General features: G+C 44.7%; 1 protein-coding gene across 1 annotated transcript in view; it reads left to right on the top strand.

The window, feature by feature from the left end:
* Positions 1 to 24,730, top strand: part of SLIT3 (slit guidance ligand 3) — a 593,860-nt gene that overhangs the window by 385,173 nt on the left and 183,957 nt on the right. The window contains exon 5 of the mRNA XM_029941248.1: positions 16,532 to 16,603. Coding sequence (XP_029797108.1) covers positions 16,532 to 16,603 — 72 coding nt within the window. The remainder of the gene's footprint in view (positions 1 to 16,531; positions 16,604 to 24,730) is intronic.

The following is a 24,730-nucleotide window of genomic DNA, read 5'->3' on the forward strand; positions in this document are numbered from 1 at the left end:
GGGGCACCTGGGTGGCTCAGTTGGTTAAGTGTCCGACTTTGGCTCAGGTCATGATCTCATGGTTTGTGGGTTCAAGCCCCGCACTGGACTCTGTGCTGACAGCTAGCTCAAGAGTCTGGAGCCTGTCTTTGGATTCTGTATCTCCTTCTCTCTCTGACCCTCCCCTGCTTGCGCTTTCTCGTCTCTCAAAAATAAATTTTAAAACGTTAAAAAAAAAAAACCTGGCAGGGCATTGGCTGTGAAAGGGTGAGAGCCCACAGATACAGCCCTCTTACACCAGCAGCTAAGAGGGAAAAGGGAACACAACGTTTGAGGGGCACCCACTTCCTCCTCCTTGTCATTTTGCTTTATTGAGGGTGGCATTCCAACTGATGGCCTGGCTGAGGTTTCAGGACTTGTGTATTTCAGATCAGTGCCCTAGAATAATTTATATATAATTTTGTAATCGCAGTTTTCGATAGTAACTCTGAACCTCCATTGTAAAACATACAGCTGTGCTCATTCTGCCTGGGACTTATCTGGAGGAATCCACTACAGCAGTACAGATGTCCACTATCATTCAAGTGTCTCGTCTTTGTGTGTGTGTGTGTGTGTGTGTGTGTGTGTGTGTGTGTGTACACGTGCACTTGTCTGGAAGGCCTTCTCTTTGTTTTCTATCTTTGGGAACATAGACTTCAGTTATATACAGAAATAAATTGATTAGAAAAGCTGAAGCCAAGTGAGCATAAGAAGAGAGAAGCAAGAATCTTGGCTTGCTTTTGCCACATTATTTAGTTAGAGAAAATAGGCTTTTAGCCTGGCTTTTACATCGGAGATTAAGAATACTTTTGCCCAGATGTTTTGATGTTCCGGTAAGAGCCTCAGTAATCATGCCTTTTACCCTTGTGCCCTGTTTGGGGTTTTGTTTGTCAGGGCAGAGGGTGTGCTTTCGTCTCTGTGGGTGTACCAAGGAGTCCCAGCTGCAGACGACCGGGAAAGCAAGCTACAAAGGGCCAGAAGAAAGTGAGGGCATTCGCAGGTTCAGTGGTGTGGAGCTTAGAAAAGTTGGTAAGAAGGATGAGAATTGAAAAATGAGAAAGACTCTTAAAAAACCAATTCATTATTAGAGGGTCCGTTACTTTATATATATCGTCCGAAATCACACGAATAAAGGGGAAAGAAAGGAAGGGAGAAAAAAACTGGCTTCAGTTCAGAACGTCAATTATGTCTTTTTTTTTAATCCTCTTTTTACAATTTATTTGACATTTTGAACAGTGGCCAGAAAAGCTATTATAACTATAAAACATATTCATTGGTATAAATCTCATTAGGTTGAGTGATTTAATTAAAGTATTGACATGCTTGATACGTGTAAGCCAAGACGGTTTTCATATCTCATTTCCATATGCTTTCTGCTTTAAGAGAATCAAGGAGCTGGAACTTAAAAAAAAAAGTTTCCCTCCATAAAAAATGCTATAGATTCATCAGTGCCTGACATCCCAGGGGACCACTTCCTGCCACTCTTCTTGATTCTGCGCCAGCTACTCCTCTAAGTGGCGCTGCTCAGAGGGAAGGTGATGTATTCCCAGCTTGAGTGCCTGTCAGGCCCTCTTATGATCAATAGGAGAATATTTATTTTAATAAAGCACCAAGTTAATTAAATAAAATGGTCCTCTGGGTAAACTTAAGATACTAGAGGATGGGCAGGGATCGATATATTCTGCCATTTGAACATTAAGTATGTGCCTTGAAATTTTATGGAGCTTTTAAAATCTCGCTTCGTAATGTAAAAAGTTTGAAACCTCCACAAGTTTCCTCTGCTAAAGCCTCTTGTGTCCGCCTTCCGGAGCTGAGGGAGGCAGGGACTGGGGCGGTTTGTTAGAGACGGGAGCTTGGGCACAGCTCCCGGAGACCTTGCCCTTGGTAGCTCCCCTCCTTGTCTGGGGCTTGTCTCCGTGGACAAGGCTTCAGGAGGGGCAGAGGCCTGAGCTCAATGCAGGGTCCAGACAGTGAGGAGGGCACTTCCCGGTCTCCAGAGCAGCCTCCTAAGTCAAATGTGAAAGACACCCTGGATCACCTCCCCTTCTTGGTGCCCTCATCCTGAGAAAGCCCAAACACTAAGGATCCTTTGCAGAGGAATCTCTATGGGCCAGCCTGACAACCCCCTGCCCAGCTTCCACCGGATCCTTTGCTTCTTGCTTTTCTCTGCCCCTTGTCCTCTCAACCTGGCTCTTTCTGTGTATCTCTTGTATGTGTGTGAACCTGTCTCCAGACTGTTTCCCATGTCCCCTACCTGTGCTTCTTTCTCTGTGTGTCTCTGCCTTTCATGGTGTCTTCTGGGAAATAAATGTCTCTGTGCATGTGTGTTTCTCTTTGACTTTTGCTTTTCTGTTGTTTTCTCTAGTTTTATTCTCTGTCTCACTGTGACTGTCTCTCTTCCTCTTTGTTTTTGTGTCTCTGCTTATTTTCCCTCTCTCCTTCTCCATTGCTCTCTCTTTTTCTCAGTCTCCATCTCTCTGTCTGTCTCTCTCTGTGTCCCTCTGTCTGTCTCCATCTCTCTCTCTCATCTGTCTCTGCCCCTCTCTGTCTGGGTTCTCCCACCCATCCACAGCTGACTTTAAGGATCACAGACTTAGCCCCTCCACACCAGCACTCAGAGGGCAACTTTCTGCTTACTTCCCCTCATTCCTTCAGCAGCCTCCAGGGTGGGTTTGGGAATAGGAAAGAGGACAGAAGCCTGATGCATCTTGCCTCGTACAGCCAGATCTATCTGCAGAGGTGACTTTCATTCCCCAAGAGGTGACGTCATACTTGCTGTTCCCCCTTTGTCCTCTCCTACAGACGATGTCTTCTCATTTTCTTAGTTCTGACCCGTAGCACCTAACTCCATGGGTGCGCTACAGTCAACTTATTAATGAGGACCTTTCTCTGAAACGTAAGCCCCAGGACAATTTTCACAGAGTAGGAAAGACAGCCAGGAAATTTGCATTAGTAGTAAATTTAACTCACCTTCTTATCTTGAATGATCTCAGCCTCCCCTCTTGTGGCTTGTTTCCCGCTTGGGTCTGCACCCCTGAGAAGCTCATCTTTCCCCAGCTTCCTTTAGAAGGTGGAGGGCTCCCTTGACTTGTCCTGAGTCCGTACAGAGATCAGTGGTTACCATCCTGCTCTCAGCCCAGAGCCCGTGTTGGCTTGAGGCCACTCCCCCATCTTAACCCTGCGCTCATACCAGTAGTCCCACCAGCTGCCTCCAGGCCTCCTTCCTGTCCCTCTTCTTGGTGGTGCCTCCTGCTGGCTTCTCTTCACAGCAGTTGCTGTTCAGTCAGAAGTTCCAGCCAGCTTCCTAGGAGGTATACAGAGAGCTGTGGGGCTTTAACTCTATGCCCATCTTGACCATCCGTCCAAGGGGAGCCTGGTAGATTCCATGAGATCAGGCCTCACTGCAGGGCCCAGAGAAGCTTTGAAGCACAGCAGGCCAAGTAGAACCTAAGTATTGCTTTCTTTGGTGTTGAATTTGACCGGGAGTTGCTGCTTTACTGTTTGGCTTCCTCTGTAACATTCTCTGGGATAAGGAAAGTTTGGGGATTTTCTCTTCCACCCATAGTGTATGAATGCAGACTTGAACAGTTACAAGTACTCCTAATAATTGGTATTTATTAAGTGCTTATTATCAGCCAGGTAACATACAAACAGCATTAAAGTCATTAGCCATTTTATGATAATTCTCTGACCTAAGTATTTGCATTGTCCCCATTTTGCAGATGAGGACACTGAGGCCCAGACAGGGTAATAATGTACTCATACAAAGTCACACAGTTGGCAGGTGGCAATGTATGAACTCACACCAAGTCTTCCAGGCTTCCAAGCCATGCTTCCGCACTGTGCCTGTCTCCCTGGAGTCTTGACCATATGCAGGACCTCTGGGGTCAGTATGAAAGGAGGGGCACTGAGTTACCAGGCAGAGTATGGCTCAGGCTACAGTTAATGAACAGTCTCAGAGAAGCAAGGTAGGTGTATCAGAAGGAGTAGCCCTTCTGTCCCTCCTCTGTGCCCCCACCTCTTCCATGGAAGTCCTTTCCTCTTTGCCTGGGAGAATCGAGTTTGTTGTATTGGGCATAAGACTAGTAGCAGCAACCTCACATCCACCACCGATTACTCCAATCGCTGTGGTTTGCTGGATTCTCCCAGCACGCACCCCTTGTCTACTGCCATTCAGGCTAAATGGCCAGAAGCAGGTCTGGGATTAAGCATTAGTGTTAACTTCAAACTTGGTGTAAACCTATTGAACTGCATCCATTTTTACATAAATAAGCATGAGAAAAGCATCTATCCTGCTTTAGTCAATACCAGGACACCCACAGGTGTGAGTTATTAGCAATAACTGTAATTGTTTTGAATGGAACAATAAATAGTGCAGGAGGTCACGAGGAGAAATGTCCTTCTGTAGTATTAACATAGCTTAATGGCTTTTGCTGCTATATGCTTCATCCAACACTGGGCTTGGAGAGGCTGGCCTTGCAACTCAGGATGCGGAGCTCTTGCTGAATTGCTTTCCTGCTTGGGGAGAAGATAATTTTGAGCCTTTCTGAAACCGCATTGATTTTATCAGCAGATGGCCTCCGGATAGCATCTCACCTTCATCCCTGAGGTTTCGCTTATTTAATGGGGTTCTGAAAAGGTATAAGAAAGAACAGGCATATACAAGCGCCATTTCCTTGAGCCACAGCTCTGCATTCCAGACCCCAGCCACCGGCACCTACAGCCCACGGTGTATGTTATCCCTCCCCACACGCCCTGCCCTTGGGAGCTCATGTTTCTTCAGTGAAATAGAATGGATAGCAGAAGAGGGACCTCAGTGACATATCTTCCAGTGGAGGAAGGAGGGACTGCTTAGTCCATAAAACATAAGTCTTGGGGTCAGGCAAGTATCCTTTTTTCATGGCCAAGCCGAACATTTAAGATTACAGTGGTAGAAATCAGGAAATGGCTTCCCCTGCTCCCAGAATACAGAGCCTTAGCCCATTTGCCTTCCTCTCTGCTTCCCACCTTCCCCAAGTGGACTTTTTAATCCTCAGGATCTGTGTGGGTTTCCACAGCTTTTAGACCCTTTGGCAAAAAGAGTGATCATAGAGCAAATTATCACAAAGATAATCAGAGCTTTCTCACTGCCAATCATCCCTTTCTAACATCTCCTTAACTTGATACTAAAAGTGTCTCTTGGGGAGGGGGGAAGTGTCTCCTTTTGCACCCGAAGTTTCATTATCTGTATTCTCCCTAGTCTCAATGAGTGCCAGAATTTAGAAATGGCGGGGGTGGGGGGGATGGAGGGGGTTGGGGGGAGCAGGAGGAGATGTTCTTGGAGACATGTTCCTGTCGGGCACATAGCCCTTTTCTAGATCAAATCCATTCTCCAAATCTGTTGTACCCTTTCAGACCATGTTTAAACCCTATTCCAAAAAAACAAATTATTTGTTTGCTTAGCCACACTTCCCAGGTAATTGTTCATTCCCACACTTTAGTTTAGCTCACTAAACCCTTCTCAGTTAGAGGCTTCATCTGTGGCTCTTTAGAACTCAAGCCTGTTCTAGTGACATCAGTTCTCAAGCACAATACTGGGAGGCAGAGATAGAAGGGTGGGGGCCACAGGGGGACAGCTCTTTATAATCTAAAGGGACAGACTGGACTTGGGGGTGGGGAGGAATCCTGATAGCTTGAGATTTAGTCTCCATCATCCATGAACCACACAAGAGTATCAAATCATTTTCTCTTATTTTTAATCCATTCAACAAATTTTTTTAGCTTTCTGTCAGGACTTATGCTCAGCAAAAGTTTTTGACCACACGAAACTAATAATTTATGAAGAAGCCAGTAGAAATGACCATGTTTCCATATAAACTGGACCTTCAGTCAGCACATTGGCAAACAAGCAATCTCTCTGGGTCCAAACCCACTTTTACATAAATTCCTAATCTGACTTTAGCTTTTGGTATGGTCAGATTTAACAGTGCCCTGGGACAGTTACTGAGTTAAAGGACTACCAACGTGGATGATCTGGCATTTTGTTGGAGCTCTCTTTCTCAGAGGCTGTAAGAGGTACTTGGAAAAGAGACTGAGTCAGTCACAAACACTTCCTGAGGCTAACAGGAACGGGCCCAAGTGGTAACTGAAAATATAAATTTGGAATCCACTGAAAGAACATGTTAGAAAATATATTTTCTACCCCCTGTAATTTTTGCTAATTGTACAAGCAGATCTTCACCTATGGGATATTATGCCTCAAAACTTAGGCTACCAGGCCACCATCTGGGAGGCAAATGAAGGTGCCCAGGTCAGCAATTAATCATGAAGCAGCCCAAATGCACATACTTCATTTCAGAACAATTCCATAAATGCTCCCCCAACCCCTCTGCCTCCCCCTCGCTCACAAGGTTTCATCTCCTAATTGCAAAAGCTTTTTGGCATGGGAATGTCTTTGTGAAGAAGAGAGGACTCAATTTGGGCCATCTCTCTGAAGAAGACACAGGAACAAGGACGCTTCTCCAATTAATCAGCAAATGCTTGGCTCCAGCTTTCGGCCAGAAGATCGATTTACATAAAGCTATTCTCAAGATGAATTTGCCTCCCCCTCTACTCCCCGTGCATTCCCCTTGTCCAGCCAGCATTAGACGTGCTACTGGATTTCAGATTGACAGTGTCAGCTACGACAATCAAATTAGGGATGAAAGCCTCAGAGGGATGCCAAGGGAGAGGGACAGAGGAAAGGAGGGGGTGGGAACAGTATGTCAGCCCGGAAGGAGGATGGATTGCACAGAAATGGGCTCCCTTTCCCCAACTCTATTGGGCAGACACATAAGTTCAGACAAAGGAAAAAGAAAACCTTGGTCCCAAGCTTTTGAACAGCTGGATACCCTACACCACACACTTACACCATGATTGGTAAATTAAACCAAGTCCAAGCTTCTGTTTGGACTGGAAGCAGTAGTTAACCCTGCCAGGCCTGGAAGGGTGTGGGTTCAGAAAGATGCAAAACAAATCCTAATTTGTTTTGGGCCTAAAAATTGGCAGAACTATCTCAGGTACATAATTAGACCCTTAGGATCTAATGATTTTCAAGCATAAGATTTCTGCCCACAATGTAAGAACACCAAAATCTCAGTTATACCTCCTGAAGGGTACATGGTGATAGACACACAAACTTGAGTCAGATGATGATAGTAGAATCCTAGTGATGTTTCCTGAACCACTTAGCTAAACAGAGACATCTGGACCAGAACAGGAGGCACAATTGGACTGATAATGTGAGCTCCCCATACCTGTCTAATATAACTACCTTGTCGCTAAATTGTGATAATTCTCGAAATTAGTGAGCTGTTGAGAAGCTCAGCCTCTATACCATTTGCTGGAGATGATCAGTCAATTATAATACTGTTTCATGAACACAAAGAGGCTTAGTTGGCATTGCATATGATAATTAAATGAAGAAAGCTTCTGTTTAGACTGGAAGCATTGGTTAACCCTGCCAGCCCTGGAAGGGTGTTGGTTCAGAAAGATGCAAAACAAATCCTAATGGCTAGAAGGAGGTTCTCTGCTCATAGGAGGGATGGCTGAATAACTTGGATGTTTTAAGTCACGGCTTGCTTCCTTAAATCTAAAGGTTTCTGTCTTGAATGGTTCCCTTTCACATTTCCTATTGTGAATTTCCCACATTGTCCAGTTTCCCACATTGGACTCCTTTAGATTGGTTCCAATATTGGTTGGAAAGTTGGTTCTGTATAACACCCAGTGCTCATCTCAACAAGTGCCCTCCTCAATGTCCATCACCCATTTCCCCTCCCCCCCCATCAACCCTCAGTTTGTTCTCAGTATTTAAGAGTCTCTTATGCTTTGGCTCCCTCCCTCTCTATAACTATTTTCCCCTGCTCCTCCCCCATGGTCTTCTGCTGAGTTTCTCCTTATCCACATGAGTGAAAATATATGGTATCTGTCTTTCTCTCTGACTTATTATCCAGTTCCATACACCATTGCTACAAATGGCCAGATTTCATTCTTTTCTCATTGCCATGTAGTATTCCATTGTATATATAGACTGCATCTTCTTGATCCATTTGTATTTGATGGACATTTAGACTCTCTTCATGATTTGGCTATTGTTGAAAGTGCTGCTATGAACATTGGGGTGTATGTGCCCCTATGCATCAGCACTCCTATATCCCTTGGGTAAATTCCTAGCAGTGCTATTGCTGGATCATAGGGGAGTTCTATTGTTAATTTTTTGAGGTGGTTCCAACATTTAATACTCTTTTCCTCTCTTAGCAATGAGTGGGTACAGAACTACAACATCCAGCTCCTAGCCTTATTCTAGAACTGCAGTGTCCAGTGTAATAGGTGCCAGTGGTTGTAGTTATTGAGCACTTAAAATGTGGCTGGCCGGACTCGAGATGTATATAAAATATACATCAGATTCTAAAGACATGGTATAAAAAAGAATGTAAAGTGTCTCAATATATGTTTAAATTGATTACATGTTGTAATAATATTTTGGATATATTGGGTTAAGTAAAATACTTGATTAAATTCACTTCAACTGTTTCTTTTTACTGTTTTTAATGCAGCTAATGGAACAAATTAAATTGCATGGGTATCTCATGTTATATTTCTGTGGAGGAGTGCCATCCTATAATTAGCAGATCCCTTCTGGGGGACTGCTGGCCTCTATACCCTTCAGGCCCTGGGATGAAGTGTCCTGTTGACCAGCACAGAGGGTTATTTGTTTTTAATCGGGAGGAATTCACTGGGATGGGCCCTGCATCCCACAGCTCACCCCTCACTTCTTTTGTGTCCACAGTCAGCCTGCTTTGCTCATTTCCTTTAACCTGTATGTCCCTAATGCATTTGAATTTGTGATTTTGAGAATATCTACCCATAAAGAGACCAGAAGCATGTACATTAGTGACCAATCATAGAGCAAACCAATAACCCTAACCTTATGTGCAGCCTTCAGACCCTCTGCCTAGGGGGATCCTTAGCTCCCTGGTGCTCAAACACCAGGCCTTCATCTGTTTTAGAATGGTCACAGCTCAAGATCTGCCTCAGGGCCATGCTGCTCATTACCTGCCCTCAGTGCTCTCTCCCCTCAACTGCAACCCTCCTTCTAGAAACCTGGGAAAACATTTGTCTGTAAGGCTGCACCAGAATATGCTAAACCCAGTCACCAGAGTCTTCCCTGCAAGGTTTAGAGAGCCCAGGGACAAAATGCTTGGTTTTTTCCTGCTGAATTGTGAGGGCCGGGGGCGGGGGGGGGGGGGGGGGGGGGGGGGGGGGGGGGTGAGTTGTAAGCATCCATGGACTCATACCCCTGCTATCTCAGCTTCCAAACTGGTCTCCTGGGTGGTTTGTCAAGTATGGATTAGATATTGTCACCCTGTTCCTTTTCAGCCTTCTCCTGTGACACTAGTGTCCTATAAGCATTTTGCCCAACTCCAGCAGGCTCACACCTGAAACATGGGAGGTTTTTGCATCTTGGACCCAAAATTTCCCCTAGACACTTATGGTAGTAGGATCCTATATCTGTTACCTCCCTGCTAATAAAATGAAGATGGTGATTGGCATTTACATACTGCATTAGAGTATAGAAGAAGCACTTGATTTTTCATTACTCTTGATGCTTATCCTGATTTCACAGAAGCACAAGTTGAGGCTCAGAATTGATTGATGTTCTTAAAGACACATAGCCCATTAAGTAGCACAGCTGGGTTGTGAACTTAGCACCTAATCCCATGCACAAATCATCCTACCCACACTCTCAAACTTGTTCAAAGTTTATACTATAGAGCCTGTCCCCAGGGTTTCTGATTCAGTAGATCTGGGATGGGTCCCAGAAATCTGCATTCATTTTTTTTATTATGAAAAAGTTCACACATATATAAAAGTCAAGCACCAATTATAAATGAACCTCCTTTGCATCTAGCACTCAGCTTCAATAAATATCCATTCATGGCCGATCTTAGTCCATCCATATCTCCACCTACTTCCCCTTCTACATTATTTCAAAGCAAAACCCAGACATCATCACTTAATTTTTAATTATTTCAGTATGTATCTCTCAAAGACAAATGAGGGGAAACATAACCCACAATACCATTATCCTATCTAAATTATTTTAAAAACCAGGGGTCTGTATTATTTTTGAAGCATCATCAGTAAATTCTGATGAGGTAGACCAGGAGCCCCGCTGCGAGAACAGCTGCCCTCTGCCATGACCACTCTTAATAACATCTTCAAACTGTCCTGATTTTTATCAGACTGTCCACTTTGAAAGACAGAATCAAAGTACTTGATGAAACAAGACTGTATCCCTGTAAGTCCCAGTAATTCTGATTGGCATCTTTCCCTTCCCATCCCCTGTCCCCCCACCCCAAAACTAGAAAGATTTTGAGCCTCCAGTAAGTAAAACAAAGCCATGAATAATTTTCCTTACTGGTTAGCAATAATCCTCAGTATAACTTTAGATATAGGATGTCTTCTTGTTGAAAAGGAAAAAACAGTGAAACTACAGCACTTGCTTTTGGGGATGTCTAGATGTTTATTTTCCAATCATGTATATGAAGAGGTCAGTTTATTTGTATCGGGGGTCAAAGAGAGTACAGGCTCCAGGAGGACAGAAACTTGGTTCTGTTCACGTATGTGTCTCAACATGTGACATAGAATAGCACACAGTAGGTGCTGGATTTATTTTTTTGTTATATGAAGATTCTGAGCTGATATTTAATCTGCTGATCTTAAACATCTGAACGGTATGATTAGGAGTTTTCTAATGAGCTTGTCAGAATGAAAGGAACTCTTACTGATCTCTTTCATTCAGTAACTTTAACATCAAGGGAGCAGGCATGTAAACTGGTGCAATTAAATACTCAGAGACTAATTGTAACAGTGGAAAATAATTTTTTGGACATGTTTTAAATTTCTGTCCCCCATTGATATTTTGATTCTCTGGATCCTGAGACAGGTGGCAGTTCTTTCAGGAAATGATTCCGTTTTTCTGTTGTTATCTCCCCTGAACAAAGGATGCCATTGACAAGGCACCCAGCCGGAAGTGAGACATATGCTTTGGGCTCACTTAGTTTTGACAGTGACCCAACTGAAGACCTATAATCTTGCTTATTAAGATAAATTGCGTGCAGAAGAGATTTACCCTTTAAGATAAATCCTCCCCAAAGTTCGCATTGTAGAATCCCCAGGGAATAATTTTTTTCCTGCATGCCTGTCCCTCCCACTGTATAAAATAAGGTAAGCAAAACAATATCTTTCTCTTTGGTTCCGAGAGCAGAGTGATAATGTCATAGTTACTATAGATTAGGAGTTGGGGCCAGGGGGAGCAGGGCTCAGCTTTGTATAAGAAGGCAGCATTGAGACTACAAGAACTTTTAGATTCATGGGTTGTCCATCAGAAATGTTTTAAATCCCTAAATGAGTTTTGATTGATACCTACTTGCATCAGTGGGCAGGTTTCCTCGTACTAGGCAGTGACTGGGAAAGTAATTTTAATACAGACTCAGGCCAAAGAGAATCAGGATGGTAATCCACTGCCCTGATTTCAAATCCAATAATGGTTCCAAATAGAAATGCTTTTAGATCATCCTCTTTTTTACTTTGGCTAATCAATGGTTGTTAGTTGGTTTTTTTGGTTTTTGTTTTTTTTGAGCTACTAAGAAAGTACCTGTTGGTCTCAATGCAAGGTCTGGGGAAGTAGACAAATAAGGCATCAGATCACATTGTTCTAATTTCCTTTGGTCACTAAGCTTCCCCCTGTGGCCTCTTGATCTTTGGTCCTGGATATGTCATCTTTCATGAGTGATTTTCTTTTAATCTTCTAAGAACTTCCTGAATCAAGAAGGCTCCCCGAAGCCTTCTTATGAATGCTTTGAGATAGATCCCTTGGGTCCCTTTACTGACTCTGGCTCCCATCTCCTGCTTCTTCAGACTTTGCTGATAAAAGTCATGACTGGGAACCTTCTCAGCAATCTGTCCTTGAGTCACGGAGCAGCGTTCAGCCTTATGGAGAGCAGGCAAAGCCTGGCAATTTGTATTTCTCTTGGGTGATCACTAACCAAGGACTGTCTGATGTAGGGCTACAAAGACCCAGGTTCCTTGGTTAAAGAGAAGGCCAGGACGTTACCTAACCTTTATTTCCCTTGTTCATCCTGCTTCCTGCATCTGCATTAAGAGACCCATTACTGGTCTCCCCCAGGATTCAGGTGTGAATCCATCACTTGACTAAATGTCAGCTTCTTTGAGAGCCCAAACTGAGACAGACCTTTTCACCTGAATCAAGCTCTCCTCTTTCATTCAAAAAAACTCTACACTCAAATAGGGATACTCCTATCTAGATGATAGATGAGGGAAACTTCAATCCCTCCCTCAGATTTTATGGAAAGTATATTAGCAACATTTATGTATTTTATTCTTTGCATAGTTGTAGGCATATATCCTGAAGAGGATGAAAAAGGACATTTTCAGCAATGTAAAATTCAGGGCTAACTGGGCAGAAAATCCAAGAAATAAATGCAGCCATTCATTGAATGCCTACAGGGTTCCAGGTGATTTGCAAGGTGCATATATATATATATATATATTGACTCCTTTCATCCCCATGATTAACCTAGGAAGTCAGTAAAGCCCCTGCTATAAAGATGGGGAAACAGAGGCATAGAACATTTCAGTAGCTTGTGTGATCATACCACTAATAAGTGGCTCCCCCCACTTCAAGAAGTCACCAAGGTCGGGGATCTTCTGAGTCCCGGCTTGTACATTTGAAATAATTCAAGATTGATATCTAGAAGCAAATTCCACCCCCCACAAACTGTCATTTAACACAGACAGACTTCCTGGGAGCATGAATGTGACTGAGACCAGCCCATTGTCCCCACAGAGCAAAGAGGAAACTGTTTTCCTGCTTCTTGCTTTGCCATCTTCCCTGGTAAACATGGGGTGGGCAGGGGTAGGGGTGAAGGTGGGGACCGTCATTCACTGTTGCTCTGAGAACAAAGCATGCCTGACATTGCAGAGAGAGCCCTGGGAAGCATTTCAAAGCTCCACTGGAACTAGACAACCTTTCAATCCATTTATCAAAGTGTCTGCAGTTCCCGTTTCAAGGTAGATGAAGCAATAATAAATTTGCGAAGAAAGTTAATCTGTGTCCAAAGCATTTTAGTAAATTAAAAAGGGGGGGGGTGCTGGCTGGAAGGGGGATATATTGGTTCTTGCCAACTCCTATTTGACTTACTGTCTCCTTAATAAGTCCTCTTTGGTCTTGTGTTTTTGGATGGAATAATCCGTCGGTTAATCATTTTCCGGAAGCAGGAAAATGCACTTAAGCTAATGCAGTCCTCCTTTCTTCCAGGGTCCTAATTATTTAAAAAGGCATCCCAATCTGTAGCCCTACTTCAAACCAAGAAAATCTTCCCCACCCGCCATCTTTTATTTCCCCCAGAAAATTTCAGCACACGCCCCTTGCCCTCTCACTGTGCTCCAGCCTCATGCTTTATATCTAATTTTTTTTAAAAGTTCTTTTTCCCTGGTTATTTCTGAGCATTTTCCCTCAGGAAGGGCAAGACACTGAACCCCCAGCAAGCAATTTGCTGGAACTAGGCTCTTGGGCACTACGGATAGATTTTGTTATTTTTATTTAAGTGTCAACTCAAAATGGTGGCTCTTGTGTCTCTCAAGGGTGGTGCTTAGCAATAGCTCCATGTTCTGGCATCATGCTGAGATAAACACACTATTAGGAGCCCTCACAAAGGCCCCGAGATAATTGTGAAGGGACAGTTACCGAAAATGAAGCACCCAGCCCTGAACCCTCCTCCACGCCCCATCAGTAACACCATTAAAGCTGTCAGTTTGTCAGCCCACTGGAGGTATTTGTGAAATCAATATACAATCCTGCAGATGGATGGCAATGGTATTGTTAGCTGGAAAACAGAGGCTCAATGGAAAATAAAATTAATAAAATTTACAAGCGGACTGTCATGGGAACAGAGAAATTCCCTACAATCCACTTGCGGCAGGAGGAAAGCCATGGCGGGGAGCTGGAAAGAAAGCTGTGCTTGTAAACTGGGTCCCTTAAACTGGGAGGAAGACTGGGTATATTTCCAGCAAGAAAATAGTGACCAGAAACCCAAGAAGCTGGCCTGTGCAATTGCAGGGTTTTGCCTTGTATGATGGCTTTTGTGGAGTGCTTCCCAGCAGGTGGGCCAGATTTTTCAGCCCACCATATGGCAAGACAGAACCTTCATACAACTGTTATTTCCTCATGATGGTTGGGGTCTTAAACTCAAAGGGTTAATGCATTACTGGAGTAGGTGCCCATTCTCCTGGCTTCCAGATATGGTTAGAGCTGACAGTCCAAACCTCTCTCCTGTTTGCTCCCCCTGCCCGATTCTGATCATTAGCCCTTGGCCAGCACAGTGGCCCGAGCTGTTTTCCACAGTGGCCAAAGAGAGCAGCCAAGCCTAGGAGGATAGTGGGTAGGATAGTATCCTGGAGACGAGCCTTCACCTGGCAGAAAAGACTAGACCCATTGTGGTTGCTGGAGCCTTGAGTACAGCCCAGATGCCTAGTGGAAACTGCATTAGTCAGATGACAGGACCTGTGGCCCCTTCCCCTGGAGTCTGATGGAGAGGAGAGGAGTGACCTTTGTGACCCTGCCTGACCTCTGCTGTCACCAAGCGCTTTGTTCAGTGCCCCGACTCCGGCTGGAGCCCTGCTCATTGAATCAGGCCTGGCTGGGGGAGCCTGCAGTAGGGCTCCTTGTGCATCTAAATTTATTTACACCAGTTGCAGACAGAGGAAACTGGATTTGAGATGGGGAGTACCCTGTTATTCAGCCCCAGAAGCCGCTGGTAGTCATATTTGCACCCTACCCCAACTCAGAGCCTTGCCTTGGAGCTTACACTGGCCTCAGACAATCCCCAAGTGTCTGAAGCTCCAGCCACCTACTCAGATGGTAACCCCTCTCAGTAGATGAGAGCAGGAAAGTCGATGCCTCTCTTCTGCTTTCTGTTTTTCCTCCCGCCCCTTCACAAAATGTTAATTTAGATGGCCTAAGTTTCAGTGGAAGATCGTTGTCTGACCTCTCCTTATTTGGAGTCCTCTTTAACTTTTGATTAGGTTCCTGTGGAAAATCAGTGTGGGAGTGTCCATTGGTACAATCTCCCTCTGACTCGGCAGTTACAGACGTCTAGCCTGTGGCCCAGCATATGCTCCTTATGGGACTTTATACCAAGGAAGTAGCTGAATAATTATCCCAAAAATGTGTGGGGAGGAAAACCCTTCTAATATTTCCTTAAATGGCAAATACCCAACAATGTGGGATCACATAGTTCTCTATACAATTGGATGATATACAGTGATTAAAAATGTTGGCATACGTGTACTGTTAATGACATGAACAGATGTTCTCAATATAATAAGTGAAAAAGTTTATGACTGACTGTATACTATGAGATCATATTGTGAAGTTTATACGTATTGCTCCTAATTGGTAACAGTGCTTATGGTCTGGGTAGATGATTTTTTACCTTTATATCTAAAAGTCTGTGTTATTTTCAAAATAATTGAGATATGTATCTGTATCTATAGATATATGTACATATGATTGATGTGAGTGTGTGTGTGTGTGTGTGTGTGTGTGTGTGTGTGTATGTAGAGACACGCAGTTATGATGGATTACTCACTGAAATCCCAAGCAAGTTTGAGGTATGAATGAAAACAAGTATTTGTGTTTGGTTTAGGGGAGGGAAGGAAAACAAAAAGAAAAAACTGCATAGGTCTTAGGAAAGGACACTGACGCTCTGGGGATTCTTAAAGAGGACCCTGGCACAAGACTTGAGTCTGAGTGGGCTTCAAGACCTGACACTTTGTCCCTTACCTTTCCTCTTCAATGCAACACATTAGCACTGCTTAATGCTAGATGAGGTGCCAGTGGGACCCCCATTTTGGACAGGTTTGTGCAAATGCAATTCGAATTTATCACTAAGCTGATCCAGGAGGTCCCTGGTGTGCCTGGGTCTCTATAATAAACAGAGATGGTCATCCTCCCTTGGAAAATCAGGATCGCCAGTTTCCCTTCCAATCCCAAATGACAAAAGCAGAGTCCCTGAGAGATGAGAGACTAAGTGGTGTTGACCCTGAAGTGGGGGAGGGACAGCGTGGGGGTGGGGGCCAGGGGTCTCTCTGGGAGGTAGCAAAACAGAGAATTGGGTGCGGTGCCTGTGCAACAAATAACCCAGAGTCTTGGCTCATGGCCTGGAGGTGCGAGACCACCCACAGAGCCCGCCCTGGAGGAGAGCTGCTCCCGCCTGGTAACCATTTCAGCAAAGGCCATCACTAGAGGAACAATGTGGAGGGTCGTAGCAGCCTGGGGCCTGAGACTAAACAGTGCCTCCAACACTCCTGACCACAGAGGCAGCCTGTGAGAGGTTTTGTTATCATAATGAGATGCAGATAAAGCCGGCCGTGGGCGTTAATGCAGTGTGCCTCTTCTCTTCTTGTTTAGAGATCTGAGCGAAAACCAGATCCTGGGGATCCCAAGGAAGGCATTCCGTGGCATCACCAATGTGAAGAACTTGTAAGTGATGATTTTTTTCTACTCTGTGGATGTGGCTTTCTGGCCAGAACAGGGGTAAGGGATGGGACAAGAAGCTGGTGTCACTGTGCTGCGTGCTGCCTCGGTGCAGGGGCCTTTGAGACAGATTGAAGGGTGTGCTTGAGTGACTTCCAGGGGACATGCATCGACTGCCATTACAGCTCCACAGAGTCCTGCTCCTCCTCTCTGGTTTTTCAGCCCCAAGTGTGAGCACTAGGTCAGAGCTTGGCCTCATGGTAGCTCTGTGGCCTGGAGCTCAACTCAGCTATTCCCAGGGTCATTATCTTCTGTAAAGTGGGGATGATATTCTGGTGGAGGTGTTGATGCCAATGAGAAAGTGTACTTTGTACACAGTAAGTGTTTAATAAACGGGAGCCTTGATGATCATGACCATGATCATGATGGTAAAGGGGTGGTTGTTACTAATAAGATATTGGGAGAGGGCAGTGGCACTTGTGTCCCACGCTGGTGGGGAGACATAGCCAGGTCCACTCACTGCACCAGGTGCTTGGTTTTGAGGGGTGCCTTTAGTTTTATTTTGAAGTAATTATTGATTCACAGGAAGTTTCAAAATTAATAGTACCCTTTTACCCCAGTTTCCTCCTAATGGTAAGATCTTACGTAACAGCATGATCTCAAAACCAGGAAGCTGACATTGGTGCAATCCACAGACCTTACTCTTCAGATTTCAGAGTATCACACACACTCATTTGTGTGTGTGCATGTACATGCAGTTCCGTGTAAGTTTATCACATGCAGATTCCTGTGTCCATTGATAGAGTCAGTGCAGAACTATTCCATCGCTACATTTTTTAACCTGCCAAACAACCCTTGTCCTTTTTTGCTTGGTCTCCACTGTTTGCTGTTTGACAGTGACTCCTGGGCCCTTACTTTCACGAGGAATGTGCCTTTCAAATATGTGTGCCCCTACCACTATGTCCATGTGTTCGGAACATGTGTTGGGAGAGGGGCACAGAAGAAAGTCTGGTTTGTCTGGGCAGGCATTTCTCCAATGGCCGCCTCCACAGGCTCACATTCACCTTGAGGAGTCTTGAAGGGGGTTTCTTTAAAACTGCTTTAGCTATCAGCTTTCCTTATAAGGACTGCAGGGATGGTAATGTCCTGGGATGCTGGTGATGGCTTCCAGATACAGGCTATCTGTGCTTCCCCTGTTCCTGCGAACGTACTGGGAAGCTTTTGGTGATTAACATGCAAAGTACACAAGAGGGCAGAGGCATCTTGAGGTGAAGGAAGGAAGCCTCGGTCAGAGAGGACTTTGCAAAGGGATCCCATATAGCAAACTGCCCACTGCTTCATCTGGGGGCATTTGCCCAGAAGCAGGAGAGGGCACGGTGGAGCAGACAAAGCCATGGAGAATGAGACTCAACATTGTACATATAAACCAAAATTAAGAGGTTGTATTAATTCGCATTCCAGAAAAGCAAGGCAAGAGGGGAACTTAGAGATCCTCTAAAACCCCACAGGTCAACAGTGAGAATATTGAGGACCAGGAAAGGGCAGTGACTAACGCAAGGTCAACCAGCTTCTCAATGGTTGGGCCCCAGATGAACATTTTATATATATAAAGTGGTATATCTCATGGCTCCAATTTTAAAGAGACCAGTTAGCAATAACAGCAACAGCAGAATCATTGCAGTGATGTATAAGCAGGGCTGTATAATTACCAACTGCAGTTTTTGTTCTCAAGAAAGTGATTAAATCTCATGGTGGTCCACAATAGTTGTTGAATCTGGGGGCTTGTGTTGTTTTCCTGTAATATGTCTAACTTCACAAACGCCTCAGGAGCTCAAAGATCCAGGATTCTGCAGACGCAGACTCCTGAGTCACTCAGGAACTACTGTCAGGCCCTCCTCCTCCAGGCCATGCAAAAATTGGTCACTAGAAGGCCTGAACTCAGCTATGATCTTCTCTTTTAATTCTACCCAGTGTCAGCCTGTGGTCCTGGGGCAAGAGGAGGGGAAAGTAAACCTACTGCTTAAAGGATGAATTAGCCAACAGCACTAAAGGGGATGGGAGGGGTGATTACATTATACTTGTAATCAGTTCCATCAGGATGCATTTGTTAGGCAGAACCTACAAGACACAGAAGTATAATTTGTTTTCTCAGCTGGCTTATGGTAAAACTGGGGACAAGAAACACATGTATTAGAGAATGTTTAGCGATTTAACATTCCACATGAAAATTGGCAAATGTGGGGGGTACCTATGTGGCTCAGTTGGTTAAGCATTCAAATCTTGGTTTCAGCTCAGGTCACGATCTCAGAGTTGTGGGAATGAGCCCCACGTTGGGCTCTGCACTGGGCGTGGAGCCTGCTGGAGATGCTCTTTCTTTCCTCGGCCACTGTCCCCCTATTTGTGCACTCTCTTAATCTTGCTCTTTCATGCATGCGCTCTCTCTCTCAAAAAAAATTAAAAAAGAAAAAGAAAATTGGCAAATGGGTGGCCATGATGCATAGTAAAGGCTTCAGAATCAGAGAAGAAAAATGGCTTTAGGGAGTGTGTCCTAACGCTTAGGAGCATAGCTTTGGCAACCTGATAGATCTAGGTCTGATTTTCAGCTATTGTGCATACTGAGTCTGTGAACTCAGGCATGTTACTTGACACTTCTTAGCCTAGATTTCCTCCACTGTAAGATGAGGATAAGAATTGTACCTAGCCTCCTAGGATTTTTGTGAAAGTTAATAAAATAGTGAGTATGAATAACTTAGTACAATGCTTGGCACATGGAACAGATATAGATAGTTCTAGTTACTGTTACTGCTGCATTCCTTTGTGGCTGTTATAATTCCTGGGCCTGACCAATGATTGGAATTCACAAAGTCAACAAGATAAATAGTGTGTGCAAATATAGATGCAAACTTGTACAAGGTGTGTTTCAAGGGCACAGACAGAGCCATCTTGTGGGGGTAGGGGATTGTGAGGCAGAACAACAGTCTATCAGATCAGGAAGAGGGGTAGAGGCCAGGTGGTGGCAAGCCTTGCCGGCAAGTATGGACTTTAGATGTAGGTACTGAGAATATAGATGACTTCCAACACAGGAAAAGTCATGCGGAGAACATTTATTGTGGAAGAGGAGCCTAGGACAAGAGGAGGTGGGAAAAGGACAGTCTGGGGGTAGGAGATGAGGCTGAGTCCAGTGTAAGGGGTCAGGGCACATGTTTGGGAAACAGCAGTCAGAAGTGAAGGAGGATCCAAAGATGCCAGTAGGGGCCAAGTCAACAGAAATGGGCAATCAGTGAGGTATTAGTGGCTGGGAAAAAAGTGGAAAATGATGAGTTTCAAGCTTGGATGATACAAGGAATGATGGCAAATCTCCATAGTCATTCATCTTTGGGGCCATCAAAATATTTTTTGAACCTGCTAAATGCCAAATCTGGGGGAAGCCATAGGAAGAAAGCTATAGAGAGCTTCCAGTCCATGAAGACTGAAAGGTCAGGAGGAAAAGCCAAACATGAAGATCACAAGTTGGGTGTGAAGTGATGTGAAGTCTTTCCACGTGCAGTGTGCATGGAGCATCTTCAATGTGCTTGACGTCCCACCTTCTTGATCCTGCTGGTCAAATGACTTTGGTCTGTGGGCCACAACCATGTATGTGGTCCCCATCTTCCATCCCTCTTTTAATAAGAGGGATGTAGGTGAAATAATCTTACAGCCTTAAGAGACAATACCATGTGAGTAATTGGAGATTGAGGAGCTGAGCTGAAGAGCAAGTTCAAGGAGGGGAAGCATAGAGGTGATATTTGAAGTTATACATTTAAATATGCATCAGTACATGTAAAATAGAAGACACTTTGCAGAAATTAAGTTTGTATAAAACCTATCAAGGAAACACTCCTCCTCCTACCAGACCTCAATTACCCCCATGTAGATTATCTCTCTTGTGACAAATTTTAAATCTCAGGAATGTACATCCCTCTCATCAGTCTATTTGAGAATCACCTCCCAGACCCCCCTCCCCAGCCTTCTCTACTAGCTTGTGTGAGTTCATGGAGTATAACACTGTTCTACTCCTTAAGTAACATAGGAACAGAAGATAAATTACTGAAATATCAGGCTACAGAGTGGCAACAGTTGGGCCTATCCATGATACCATATGTTTAGTAAAGAATGGGAAGCAGGAGGTGCCTGGATGTCCCAGTCCATAAGGCACCCGACTTTGGCTCAGGTCATGATCTCACAGTTTGTGAGTTTGAGCCCTACATTGGGCTCTGGGCTGACAGCTCAGAACCTAGAGCCCACTTTGGATTCTGTGTCTCCCTTTCTCTTTGCTCCTCCCCTGTTCATGCTCTGTCTTTCTCTCCCTCAAAAATAAATAAACGTTTTTTTTTTAAAGATTAGGGAGTCAAGGATTATCTACTTTTTTTATATATAATTTTGTAGTTTTGACATGCATTTTCTTTGCTTGTCCTGACATCCCCCTTCAAGAAGGAAGAAATTGTGATACGCCCATTTTTCAGATAACAAGGTTAAATTTTCATCAGTGTGTGTAATTTGGTAAAAGTCAGCAGACAACAGTTGAGCCTAGGCCTCTGCACCTACACTATCCTTACTAACAGACCCAACCACGTTTTAGACTCTATCCAGAGACCTTTCTGTCTACCCAGATTTCTCCCCACTCAGCCATGCTTGCAACAGGAAGAAAGGAAAAGTAACCAAGTAGGCTGCTAGAAAGTGAAGGCCTGTTTCACTGAGGCAAAGAGACAGGTGTGCAGCTAGAGCCGAAGGGCAGGATGCAGGTGGTGTTTCCCAGTGGGAATGGGTGCTAAAGGAACTTGGCATCCTGCCCCTGCCCCAGCAAGGCATTGGAAGGAAGCCCCTAATTGCTTCCTGCTTTTCAAGAGAAGGGGGAGAAAGTAATTAGCTGGGGATACTACTCTATGCAATTACTAAAAGCTGGTTTTATGGGCCGGTCCCGCTCTGCTGCCTGTCTGGAAGCGGGAGAGGCTCTATATTTAAAAAGAGGCAGTCAGCTGGACAAACTGATCTGGAGAAAGAAGTCTCAGAGAGACCGACCTATAGATAAAACTGACTTCAACATAAGCAGTAGCAACTGCCTCCTTGTATGCACATGCCGTGACAGGTACCGGACAAAGGCATAGTGAGGGAGAGGGAGAAGGAGAGAGAGGGAGATAATCAGAAAGACACAGAGATAGGGAAAAAGAAATGAGTTGGGAAAAAACAGAGATGACAAGCCACAATCCAACAAAGCATAAGAAGAAAAAGACAAAATCCAGTATAGATTGTTTTTTAAAAAAATGTCCCCTTGCCCTATCTTTCTCAGCAGTTGTGTTTTCCTCTGTTTTTCAGTTTCTATTTGCGAGGACTCTGTAGGACATGCATTCCAGAAGGGAAAATCAATAAGCCCTGTCTCTGCCAGCTAGCAGAATTTGGAATTGACGGTTTCAAAACAAAGCTGGGCAGGCGGCCTTTGTGTTCTCTAGTTAGTCTGGGTTGCTGCACTGCCCGAGTCTGCCCTCCCGCTTCCTGAGATTAATGAGGGCTGTCTCCACCCGCCCGGTGAGCAGCCAGTAATCTTGTGTGAGGGGGAGGGAGGTGTGCAGAGGGACATGAAGCACCCATCCATTGGTAGCATCCTTGTCTTCTAATTTCGGCAGCCATTCATTCTGTCACTGTACCTGGAACAGAGTTCATGCTCCTGGTCACACCCTGTAAGACTCTACATGGCTGGGCCTTTCTTCACCCACAGCATGCTTCCTAAGCTCTGTTTCATCCCTTGAAGGATCCAAGCTCCTTCCTTGCATGGGACGCTAAGCCCTCGGACCTCTGTAGGGTCACTTCCTTCAGATCCTGTAGGTCTCAGCTTGAGCATTACCTCCTCAAAGTGGCCTTTCCAAACCCATCCAGAGCAGCACCCCAGCCCCCACTGTCCCTCCACTCTATCCCATTACCCAGTCATATTTCTCCAGAGCACTTATGCCCTCTGAAATTATCTTGTTCATTTATTTGTCAACCTGTCTCTGTGTGTCACGCAAAATGAACATGTGTACACAGGGACCCTACCTGCCTCTATCACTGTGAATCCCCAGTGCCCCAGTGGTTTGCAGCAGAGAGTCAGGTCAGCTAAAAATGCATCAAATCAGTGTTTGTTGATTCATTTCTCAAGTATTTGCGGTTTACCTATTACATATAGGAAATCATGCATGATCATTATAACATTTAATATGAAAATACTATTGAAGAAATAACAAGCTTCCATCCTTGTACTCCAAGAACTCAGTGCAGTGAAGGGACACAATAGTAAATGAGCAGGTGAAGAACATGGGCCAAGACTCTATTGGGAGGTAAGGATGAAGAGGTAGGAAAGCACCCACACAGGCCTGATTTCAGCTTCACTCAGGAAGTGACATGAATTGGGTCTTGAAGAATGAGTAGGAGTTCATCAGGGGAAGGACTTTCCAGGCAGAAAGGGAACAGCATGTGAAAAATCGCCCACCTGTGCAAAGGCACAGAGGTGTGTGAAAGAGTTGATTCATGTCAGAGATTCATGGCTGGAACACAGCAAGCAAGAGAGGCAGTAGAGAGAGATGAGGTTAGTGAGGCAGGGAGTTGGGGCCGGGGTTAGGGAGGACTTTGAATGTCATGATCCATAGCACAACGAGATCCATGGATGAGCTTTTAATAGGAGAGTGGCAAGATCAGATTTTCATTTAAGGAAGACTGTGCCAATGACAGTGGGGAGGACAGACTGCCAAGGGGAGACTCAAGTTCCAGTCACCTATGGGGATACTTGTGTGGTTGTTGAGAGATTACAGAGCCCTGAAGCCAGGCTCAATGGACCTAAAGAGGCAGCAGCAAACTGCAGAGACCTCCGGGGGCTGACTGGGTAGGTGAATTGAGTGCCTTACCAGGGTCTAGCAGGCTAGAAGCAGAGGCGGCTTTCAACATAAGGCATCTCTGCCAACTTGGACCCAGAGTGGCACCTGCCTCTCATGAAGAAAGCCATCTTGCCTCTTACAAGGGGTTTTGGGAAATCTGCTCCCAGGAGACACGCAGATACTGCTCTGTCACCTTCCCAAGGTGCAGCAGGTTTTCTAGCCTTTCCTCCATTGCATTCATGGCTCTGAGTATGTCAGGTTCAGAAGCGCTGATGGAGGAAGTGGGATGGGACCCCAGTCTGCTAAGTGCTACCCAAATAAGCTATCTTTAAAAAGGGATCAGGGGTACCTGGGTGGCTCAGTCAGTTAAGTGTCCAACTCTTGATCTCAGCTCAGGTCTTGATCTCAGGGTCATGAGTTCAAGCCCTATGTTGGGCTCTGAGCTGGGTGTGGAACGTACTTTAAAAGGGGGGGTGATCATGTCAGCCTAGCCCACTCCCTTTCTTCCATTTTCTTCCTTTCTTCCCTCCCTGCCTCCTTTCTGCTCTTCCATCTTTCCAGTCTTCCTTCCACATATCATGACTGAGCTTGTACCCTTACCAGACCTGAAGCAGATCCTAGAAACAAAAAGATGAGTAAGGCATTGTCCCTGTTCTTGACAAATTTCATCTGCAGAGGGAGGCAAACAGATATACAAAGACCATATATAATATGATAAATACTTCCCTAGAGCACTCTCCCTTATCTGCTCCACGGCCAACAATGCAAGTGCTCAATAAATAGCAGTTGATTTATGAAAGTAAATCCACTGAAATAAGAAAAATAGAAGAAGACACTGGTGAATTAGATCCGATTAGTCTGGAAAAGATATGTTACTGGTTTGTTCAAAGGCAAGGGGGTGATAGTAGTAAGTGCCCCATCCCAGAAGTTGTACCTAGAATTGGCAATTGTGTAAGTGACAAGTAGAATCCCTTCCCGGCCAGGTCACACAGTTTTATAGTCTGTGTCAGTGGTCCTCTATTGGGCTTTGCACATTTCTTCTGCTCACTCTCAGTTATAACTGTCTGCTCAGTTGTCTTTCTCCTCCAATGGCCTGAAGCTATGTAGACAGAGAGGTTGAGTCTGTCTTGTTCACCGTCTGTTTATTTGCAAAAGTCAGTCCTGTGCACGGCACATGTGATAGGTGCTCAAACAATGAAAATAAGTGGATGACTTTCAGGACAAAATGACTCCAGCACTTCAAGAATTACTA

The sequence above is a fragment of the Suricata suricatta genome, chromosome 6, assembly GCF_006229205.1.
Source record: "Suricata suricatta isolate VVHF042 chromosome 6, meerkat_22Aug2017_6uvM2_HiC, whole genome shotgun sequence".
NCBI lineage: Eukaryota > Metazoa > Chordata > Mammalia > Carnivora > Herpestidae > Suricata > Suricata suricatta.